Source organism: Ammodytes marinus (genome assembly GCF_949987685.1).
Source record: "Ammodytes marinus genome assembly, chromosome: 9".
NCBI classification, from domain to species: Eukaryota; Metazoa; Chordata; class Actinopteri; order Uranoscopiformes; family Ammodytidae; genus Ammodytes; species Ammodytes marinus.
In genome coordinates, this window is record NC_137213.1 from 7,063,802 (window position 1) to 7,074,145 (window position 10,344).

The following is a 10,344-nucleotide window of genomic DNA, read 5'->3' on the forward strand; positions in this document are numbered from 1 at the left end:
AAAGAAAAAATACTGCTTCTGCTGCTAGCACTGATACCGCTAACAGCACTACTAATAACAACAATACTGTGCCTAAAAATAGTAGTGAATATTTATGATTGTGTATTTGTAACTCACTATAAACAGTGGTTTGGATGTGCCATCATGTTGTGAGATGTTTCTGATCATCTTCATCAGAAGGCAGTCTTTCATCTTCAGAGCCCGCTTCATAAGCATCTTCAAGCCATTTCCTATACAGAACCACACAAACAGACTCTTGTAAAAAAAAAAGATAAAAAAAGAAGAGGTAAGCCTTTTCCAATGATCATGATAAATGATAGCGTTGTATCAACAGACAACTCTCCTCCTAAGCATGAAACCGAATCAAGACTCAACCCGACAGCAAAACAGCACTCACGGGGAATGGATGATCTACTTATACTAATGGAAAAGTCAGTGGTCTGGGGGGATTTTCCGGGGATGCAGTCAGTGCGTTTCCATGGCACAACTAGATTAGATTATCACATATATCGAACTAGACACTCGAACGGACCGTGTCACTTGTCTGAGTTTACATGGCCTTTCAGATATCGGATAAATGTCCAATGCATGGCTGTCTCCACTATGCTAGGTGGCGCTGTAGCCCTTTCAACCATGCTTTCAACAAGTGTTGAAAGAGCCACGTCCGGTTCTCTTCCGTCAATAACCCATGGTGTAGCCTATCACGCGCAGGCACACAAGCACAGAACGAGAAGTCCGATAAGCGATGTCCGATCCCTGTATACATGCAGAGAGAATGCCGACAACGAACGACTTATCTAGGTGTTCTTATCCGACATCTCTTGTCCGTTATTGTGCCGATTTGTGTGCGAAGTAGATCGGATAAAGGTGTTTACATGCAGTTTAAAAGTCCTGTTGAAGTCTTATTCGTTTAGTTACCCGATTATGAGTCTGCATGTAAACGCACTGAGTGAGCCATTATCTGGTGTTTAACGTGCAGCTCACGTAAATATACCTTCACACATGAGTTGTGCATTCCTCCTGTTGGCAGCCAGGTTGATGCAGATGGAGATGAGCTCAGCTTCCATTTCCTCTTCACTGTGCTCATAGAGCATGTGCATTAGCTGAGACACAGACACAAAACAAACTCAGTCATCTGGTCAGATTGCTTTGGTTGGTTTAAAGTGATTTTCAGTGGATCTGGTTGTACCTTAGGTATGCAGTCAGTGTAAACAAACATGCTCTTGAAACGGTCGTCGATGCTGATGTGGTAGAGGATACGTATGGCCACCTGCCGGTTATTCTCATCCCCTGCATGACCACAAACATACACAAGGAGCAGTTCAAATGTGCCATACTCATCATCATCAATGATTGACCACAGTTGCAGTTGGATAATATAACACCATCATCATCTTACAATTATGTCAATCAAAAGCACACAGACACAATTGAATTGGGATTAAAAAAAGCTTAGATTTAATTTTTTAATTTCAGTTTAAGAGTCTATATTCATGCTATGTGTACTGTGGGCTGATGTTAAGCAGATTTTTATTTGGTAATAAACAACAGTACTGGACAAATGTAACTTTCTCTTTGATGATGGTATTACATGAAAGATCAAATAGTCCCCTCAGGGAGCTTAAATGTCACATTATTTATCAATTATCTGTGTCACTGAAGGCAACACATGCGAACACACTGGAAAAGTCAGGATAGCATCAACATCTCATATCATGCTCGTCCAGATTTCAGTGGCTTATAAGTGAACATTATGGGTATCCATAGAGGTAGGTATTCATCGCATGGCTAATGTACTGTGCATAGAGCCGCATAATGTACTGTAAATGCACTATAGACCCTATCTAACTGTATGAAGCAATGTTAGTGTGTACATTTACCCAACAAGGCGGTCAGTTTAGGTAACAGTCCAACTTCCACCATCTTGGCTCTGAGTCCAGAGTCAAAGGAGAGGTTGAGCATCAGACGCAGCGTGAGGTTTAACAGGTCCTCGTGCTCACAGGGAACCAGACGAGCCAATCGTTCCACAGTGTCCACCTCAGCCTGCCAATAACAAACACAGAAACAAGCTAGGTCAGGCTAACGGGCTAACGATACAAATCAGTCTTTTCAGCAGCCACTAAGTAACTGAATAGTTCAACAAATGCTGAGGGTAAAGCAACAAATACAACGACAACAAGAACCACGTTCAACCTATTTTACATACATGGACTACCGATTGGTAAGGGGTCATTTTGACTCCATGCATAAAGTTGTGAACGATAATACCATCATAGCAAAATTTTTACTTTTTTTCTTCTCAAAAGCTTATTAGCTATTTTTTTTCTTCTACTATTCTTAGTATGAGCCCCTGTCAATATACAGACTGAATACAGTTAAATCAAACAAATACTTCCCATTTGTAAATAATGTAAACTGAAAGGTGTTTAGATGTGGTTCATGTATGTATCTGCCACTCACCATGTCATTCTTGTTCTCCAGGAAGATGGAGAGTTTTTTGAGGAATGAAACCACCAGCACCAGCAGCTCCTCATCATCTCGCTCCAGAACTTTGACCAGCAGACCAACAATGTTCTTGTTCCTCATCTTCAGCTCCGTCCTGGTGTCCTCAGCCAGGTTCAACAGGAGGTAGAGAGACACTGGGAGACCAAAGAGATGAGGCAATGGAACTTTCTGTCAGCATCCCTCCAGTCTTTCTTACAATTAAAATGAATACTAGAAAACGCTGATTCACACTTTTAGTGAATGCTTAATGTAGCAATGCATAGCAGTAATGCTTGGGGTGAAACATTACTGTGAGCGAAAGCTGCTTCTCACACTTTTGGGAGTTCATTTGTTGTTCAATGTTGTTGGGAAATGCCAAGCAATGCACATTCTGATCTTTTTTTATTTAAAGGCATGGTGTGTAATATACTGTAGGTGTATTTAGGGTCATCGGGTACAAGAAGCATTAAAAAATATACGTATGAATATTATATTCCCTTTTTAACCAGGTCTGTTCTGAAAAAAAGTCCACAAAAAATACACACTGTACCTTTAAATGGTACATCAACATTGCATTCACATCACAGTGAAGAAGAACACCAAATCTGCTCTTGTACTGTATGAGAAGAAGATTGTTCTCTGAGAGTTGAGAGGCCAGCCTACCTCTGAGCAGCTGTTCCTGTTTAGCCAGAAGGCCTTGGAATTTTCTTTGAGCTTTGTCCTGGTCCCTTCTCAAAGAGCCATTCTCTGGCGCCGACTCACGTACACAAAAGATAGGAAGTCAAGGAAAAGAATTGTGTACACACACACATACACACAAACACTGAGTCACATAAAGTACTGAACATTTAGGAAAAGGGGGGGGGCGCTCGTGGTGTAGTGGGTTAGAGCACCCCCCATAGAGGCTCAGCCCTCAGAAGCAGCGGACCACGGGTTCGAATCCGAATTACCATAGTAATTGTCCGCATGTCATTCCCCCTCTCTGCCCCATTGCATCTGTCTCTCTAAACTGTCCAGAAATGCTAAAAAAAATAAAATTGAGGAAAATAAACAGAGAGACCAAATTACAATAACAAGAAAAAGGATATAAGCCTTGTTTTTCTTGCGCAGGTCTTCGCGCCACACATCATGTCTCTTCAGCTCATGTTCCACCACTGCCATACACAGAGCACCTATTTTATAATGACTCACCACTCCATGAAACTGGGAGAAACTGGGGGGAAGAGGAGAAGAGGCGCACTACGTGAAAAGGAGGAAGCAGAATAACGTAACATAGTAAGGGAAAAGAAGTGTGCCACTGTGTGTGTGTCTCTGTGTGTTACCTGGAGAAGCAAAAGAAGATGTAAATGATGATGGTAGCCAGCTCTACACTCTGTTTCCAGTCCTCCCTCAACACTCTGGCCAGAGCACCCAGAGCCGCCTCTGCGCGCGCGCGCACACACACACACACACACACACACACACACACACACACACACACACACACACACACACACACACACACACACACACACACACACACACACACACACACACACACACACACACACACACACACACACACACACACACACACACACACACACACACACACACACACACACACACACACACACACACACACACACACACACACACACAAAAAGTATGTAAGAAACGATAAAGGATTGTTGATTTATTAATAAGGTAACTTCAACTGGTAAAAACATTGTGCATAATTACTTTCTCTCTTAAACCTCAAACTTGCTTTCGTCTGGTGCAACTTGCTGCTGGGTCTCTTTAAGAAATGTAGCCTTGTACACAGCCTATGGTTCCCACACAGGTGTATTTGTTTTAATGACTACACAGTCCATGAAAAATTGAGCCTGATGTGAAAAGCAAATGTCAAATGAAACAGCTTGCTTCTTGTTAACATACTTTAGAAAAAAAAACTGAAGATATTCAGAATATTCCAAGAACTTTACAAAGAGGTTTCCTTAAACTTGAATCAATGTTTTCCATTAACAGGTACATCTCTGAATACTCTGGTGCATAGGGACTGCTGCAAATGGCAAAAAAATGTGCCACATATTTTAACTATTGAGTTATTTAAGTGTGCATGTAAAAGTAGATGTTTGGTACAAGATGCTTTATATGTACAGTCATGCCTGAAATTATTCATACCCCTGACTTAAAGTTACTTTGATTCAACCAGCAAGTTTTTTCTTGATTGGAAATGACACAGGCTTCTCCCAGAAGATGTACAAGTACAATGATGTACATCATTGTGGAAAAAAAGTATTTTTCAGCTTTTATTTGCAATTGAACAAAAAGTGTCAAGTCGTCTTATTATCTTCTGGGAGAAGCCTGTGTCATTTCCAATCAAGAAAAAGCTTGCTGGCTAAATAAAAGTAACTTTTAGTCAAAATGTGCCAGGGGTATGAAATAATACAAATGAATTATCAATAATAAATTAATAATTTCGGGCTTGACTGTATGTAACATGAAATGATACCGTTGTGCAGCAGCTCCTCCAGGTTATCAGGGTTGCGGGCGAGCTGCAGGATGAGAGCAGAGCCCCTGATCTTCTCTGGCACGCCTTCATAGAGCAGTTCAACATACTCCTCCACTCTGGTTACACTGGCTTCCTCATTCAACTACACATACGCACATAAACAAAGACACAAATGTTCACTGTGAGTGTCAAATTACAAGGGCTAATCCAGTAAAAAAAAATCAACAAGATGACATTTGAAGAGGTTTTGGGTTGTAGTCTTTCACCTCCATTCCCTCAAACGGTGTCAGCTCTCTGGGTTTCACTGTTCTTTTCTCTCTCTTCTCCACTGGTGACATAGAAACATAGACAAACCATGATGAGGACATTACAGGAGGACTGCACTGCCTTGAAAACGTCAAGCTTTGGCTAATATACTGTACGATTTCATTATACTATACACACATACATCTTATCTTTGTGCCTTCAATAATATATACATTACACATGGCTAATCAATACACTGGTTAACACTCTGCCATTCATCATTTACATTTTTTTTACAGCCTTCCATGTGTTCATGTGAGCCAAACAACAGCATTCAATGAGGCATCGGGTGATAGGGATTCCCTCTAGTGAATACAATAATAAGGATAGGTTGAATGAAATAAATTGAAGTTAGCCATAAGAGCCTTGTTTCCACTATGCGGTTCTGTTTGGTACGGTACAGCATGCATTTATTTGATTATCCATTGTCAAATGCGGGAAAGGACACCAAAATAAGTGAACCGTGCCGCACCTATTTTTGTCACCCATCCATTGGGTTACCAAGCGGCCCCAAAGCGCCCCGAAAGGGTGGAGCTACACACTGCAGTCCGTTGATTGGTCGACAAAATCGTGTGCCATGTTACTGTTTATTGTATTTAGGATTTTAGCTCATTTGGACGCTGTTTTGGCCGTCTGTTTTTATTGATATAGGCTATTGGCGATATTATATCTACTTTCAGGACCCACCACGAAACGTGATTAGTGTTCTTAAAGATACTTAGATTATAAAACAAGAGGTCCAAAACACAGATGATGATTAAACAAACTAATTTATGACTTTATACTACAATAGAAATGCACGGGTAGATTTGATTATGCAGCATATATAGAGAACGCTGGTGCTTCTAGTGTTAAATAAATGTTTTGGCCTAGAAGGATTTCTAGCAATCTTTTATTCGCAAAGACTGCAATACGTTTTATAATATAGCTTAGTGTTGTCATGTAGCTGCGCATGAAATGAGCAGGAAATGTAAAATCAAACTCTGAGCAATCGATTTCAGCTGTGTACGATTGACGTAAGGGGAGGGTTTCTCCTAAGAGACCGTTCGGGAACCACGACTACAGAGGTAAACAACTTTGGTAAGTCATAACATATGAGTCTTTGTAGCTTGCTAAGAGAGAACGTTATAGGAAACCGGCCCCTGACCCATAGAATGTATATTGGGACCATGACTATCGCTGTCCAGCAAAACCCCGCCGACCAAGTATGGGTACTGTCGCCAGTGGAAAGGGAATCCTAGGCTAAAGTGTGAACCTGGTGACATGACTGACTTTTGCCCTCCACTGGGGATGATTTCCTGTTCTGCAAGTAGTAGAGGAGCTGCTCCACCTGGGGCAGGCGGGAAGCAGGGATGAGCTTACACTCCTCCACAACCTTCTTGGCCAAAGCTCCCACATCTGTGCTGGGAGAGAGACTTTTCACACGGATACTGGAGGAGGGGCATGGGGAGAAAGAGAGGACATTGGTAGAGGGTGAGTACAATATGAACGGTCCCTGTGAAAGAGAGTTCAATGACACACTTGTATCAACTCCATTTTAATTTAAGTGGAGGATGAGGAAGAAGAGATGGAACAACAGCCCCAAAGGGACGTGGGTGGGACAGAATGAGAGTTGTGTGGAGAAAAACCAAACAGTACACTCACATTTTTTGTCCCTCCTTGCGCTCACCCAGCATATGACCTCCGCCCTCTCCCAGGATAGAGGCCTCCACCTCATAGTGGACCACCAGGGCCTTCTCTGTAGGATGGACGTCCAAACTGCCAGCAGTCACTTTGCTTTGGACGATGATGATGAACAGACAGTCAAGTAAACAATAGTTCCAACATTTAAAGCTGTACTATGTAAGACTTTCAGTTTAAAAAATGACAATGTTGTAATTCATATTATTTTCCACTCAAATTTTTTTTTTTGTGATTTCTTCTCTAAATACTATTTTCATTCCCTAGGCTACTGTCTCCCCCCTACATTCAGTCAGAATGACCCAGGCACTCAGGCAGTGACGTGGAACTGGAAATGTATCCCTAGCAACAAAATGAAAAGCAAAAACATGCTTTGGATAAAACTTAGCTAATTATTGGTTTATCTGCATAATGAAATTATAATGATTCCGCCTTCGCAAGAACAATTACTTGAGTATTATTTGAATACATTTTGTTTGTAAATCTCTAGCTATAAATAAAGCTGTAACGTAAGCCCTATCGGGAAATTTCATTGACATTATCATGGCTGAAATAATCGAGAAATGTTTTATTTTCAGCTTGTGGTCATCCGTGACAATGAATGAATGCAATTAGTCACACATGTACCATGTAATGACACATTATATCATAACATGTTGTTGATGCTCAGATGAATTAATACCGTTTCTGATGACATTGTTATTGCTTTCAAAAATATACTCCAGGCTCAAGCAACCCTGATTTGATTTTGGGGGATTTGCTTTGCATGTCAGACAATTTTCATTTTAAAGGGGGATTGCAGAAGAAAAGACTGCATTGACCACTTTCTGCAAGAGAGGTGTCACAAAATAAACAACAAAAAGCAAGGTTACAAAGTACTATAGCTTTAACCTTTTATGAGTAACTTGTAAAACAACAGTGAACTCGATTTAAAATACATGTTAAATAACTCTTGGGCTTGCGTTTTACATTCATGGTGAAGTCAACAACGCCACCAACCACAACAATAACGTTACAGGAAGACACGCCCAGACGAACATGGCTGTGCTCGCTGGTTAACGGGCTGACATATTTGTCCAAAAAGGGTCGAAAAATGTGCAGTCAACACAGTCATATAAGCGTTAAACTACACTTAACCTATTCAACGGGAGGCAGACAATTAGCTCAGCAGATGATCGGTCGACGTCTCATAGTAGCTTGCTAGCTATATTAGCTGTAACCCAGATATTGCAGATATGGAGGCAATGCCATACCCAGTTTGACAATCTGTCGGTTAAATGGCATTGTGTGTTGTCACTGGAAAAATTGATCGTCTGGAAATGTAAACACGTTTCTAATGATTTGTATGACCTTGTGGTAGATTCGGCATTGAGTAAATCCACCAGGAAACACAGGTTGTTTGTTTGTAGGCATATAGATGCTCCCTACTCTGCATTCGTTAGCCCTCTCTCGTCGGGGCGGTTTTGGAGAGATGATTGTGGAAGCAAGCTCACTGGTTGTGCATTTGGTAAAAGTATGTGTTGCATGTAGGGATTAAATGTATGCCAAATTAATTGGTGGGTCATAGGGGTTAAGAAAAACTCATACATTATATAACACCGGATGCTCGCTGTTCCTGGCGAGCAAAATACATTAAATTACCCTAAGTGTAAACGGTACCTGGTCTGAGCTTCTCTCCATGCAAGAGAAGTGCACACATCAGGGCTGACTACATACGATGCAATGTTATAACCCCACTCTCATCCAAAGTGTTAGTTAAAGATGGAGCAGAAGTACTCTAATTTGTATTAACGTGCAGAAGGCTTTGTAGCAATGTTAGCTAGATAAACTAACGTCAGTTAGCTACTATTTACCAAGATACAATGAACTAACCCAGCAATATCACGATACAATATTGTTATCTTTGAAAAGTCTCACCGCTTGAGGTAGCGCGCGTCATCCTGCATCTTCGACAAATGTAATGTTTCAGATTAAAAATGATCTGAATAGCTTGACCACATTGAATGAATCCCCGAAATCACGACCATACATCCGTGTAATAATCGCTAGCACTACTTTCATAGTAGCAAACTTGGACTACAAACATGGAGTCCGATCCATAATTTGCTTTCGTTATTTCCCTACGTTAAGACTCTCAGGCAGCATTTCCTCTGGTGCAGCGTAAACATACCCGCCTCAATTGAACAGATTGGCAACTATAATTGGCACAAACTGGTAAACAAATCCTAAACCATGGTTTATCGTAACTCTTGACAATCTGCAATAAAAAACCGTTTGAACTACGTATCCGGTTGAGTGGCAGCAGCTGCCTGAATGGCTAAACTCTGTTAAATACCCCGACTGAGCTAGTGTTACTGTCAAGTTACCATCCCTCCGTTCCGAATCGCAAACTGTCTACTATAGTAGCCTATGTAGAAAAAAGATTTAGGATGTCCCGATTCTTGTGGCAGGATTGAGGATGGTTAGAAGTACCCGGATGTCCTACTTAATCCGGCCAACATTGTTAGTCTGTGTTCGTAAAGCCATAATAGCGTCCTACATCCTAGCCTACATAGGCTAGGCTACTCCATCTATATAGGCTACTAGCCTATAGGCTACTGTCTAATCAAAGATCGATTGTGTATAAGAGGTGCTTCGAAACCTAAAGTATACTCAAGCAATAAAGACACTCGGACACTTAAGCGGGATAAAATGTGTTTGCAGATATGGGACTTGAACCTAAAATGTTCATTTTTTTAAGCCCTAATCATTAACCTCTACACCACAAGGTCTATATGTCATACAGAAGTTACGAGGGATTGGAGACCGGTGCAAGGGTCGCATTGGTGCAGGGGTCACCAAGGTGACCCCTGCACCTGGGCCTGGTTAGTACTTGGATGGGAGACCGCCTGGGAATACCAGGTGCTGTAAGCTTTTTTTGAAGTTGAAAAAAAGCTTTCATTTTGATCAATTAGGAGGTAGAAAGATCAAACATCAAAGGCAATACTGCTCACAGCAGCCAGCTATAAAAGGCCCACTTGTCCCCTGTTCCTTCGCTTACGGCCATACCACCCTGAACACGCCCGATCTCGTCCGATCTCGGAAGCTAAGCAGGGTCGGGCCTGGTTAGTACTTGGATGGGAGACCGCCTGGGAATACCAGGTGCTGTAAGCTTTTTTTGAAGTTGAAAAAAAGCTTTCATTTTGATCAATTAGGAGGTAGAAAGATCAAACATCAAAGGCAATACTGCTCACAGCAGCCAGCTATAAAAGGCCCACTTGTCCCCTGTTCCTTCGCTTACGGCCATACCACCCTGAACACGCCCGATCTCGTCCGATCTCGGAAGCTAAGCAGGGTCGGGCCTGGTTAGTACTTGGATGGGAGACCGCCTGGGAATACCA

The 10,344-nt window shown here is 41.7% G+C and overlaps 1 protein-coding gene across 1 annotated transcript in view; it reads right to left on the minus strand.

Annotated features, from left to right (window-relative positions):
- Positions 1 to 9,016, minus strand: part of LOC307255574 (kinesin-associated protein 3-like) — a 30,128-nt gene extending 21,112 nt beyond the window's left edge. Inside the window, exons 1-13 of the mRNA XM_080034266.1 lie at positions 8,882 to 9,016; positions 6,929 to 7,060; positions 6,557 to 6,714; positions 5,245 to 5,306; positions 4,979 to 5,120; positions 3,807 to 3,906; positions 3,573 to 3,697; positions 3,148 to 3,246; positions 2,461 to 2,639; positions 1,881 to 2,043; positions 1,190 to 1,290; positions 995 to 1,103; positions 118 to 230 (exon numbers count right to left, since the gene is read on the minus strand). Coding sequence (XP_079890392.1) covers positions 118 to 230; positions 995 to 1,103; positions 1,190 to 1,290; positions 1,881 to 2,043; positions 2,461 to 2,639; positions 3,148 to 3,246; positions 3,573 to 3,697; positions 3,807 to 3,906; positions 4,979 to 5,120; positions 5,245 to 5,306; positions 6,557 to 6,714; positions 6,929 to 7,060; positions 8,882 to 8,910 — 1,512 coding nt within the window. The 5' untranslated portion in view covers positions 8,911 to 9,016. The remainder of the gene's footprint in view (positions 1 to 117; positions 231 to 994; positions 1,104 to 1,189; positions 1,291 to 1,880; positions 2,044 to 2,460; positions 2,640 to 3,147; positions 3,247 to 3,572; positions 3,698 to 3,806; positions 3,907 to 4,978; positions 5,121 to 5,244; positions 5,307 to 6,556; positions 6,715 to 6,928; positions 7,061 to 8,881) is intronic.
- Between the last annotated feature and the right edge of the window lie 1,328 nt (positions 9,017 to 10,344).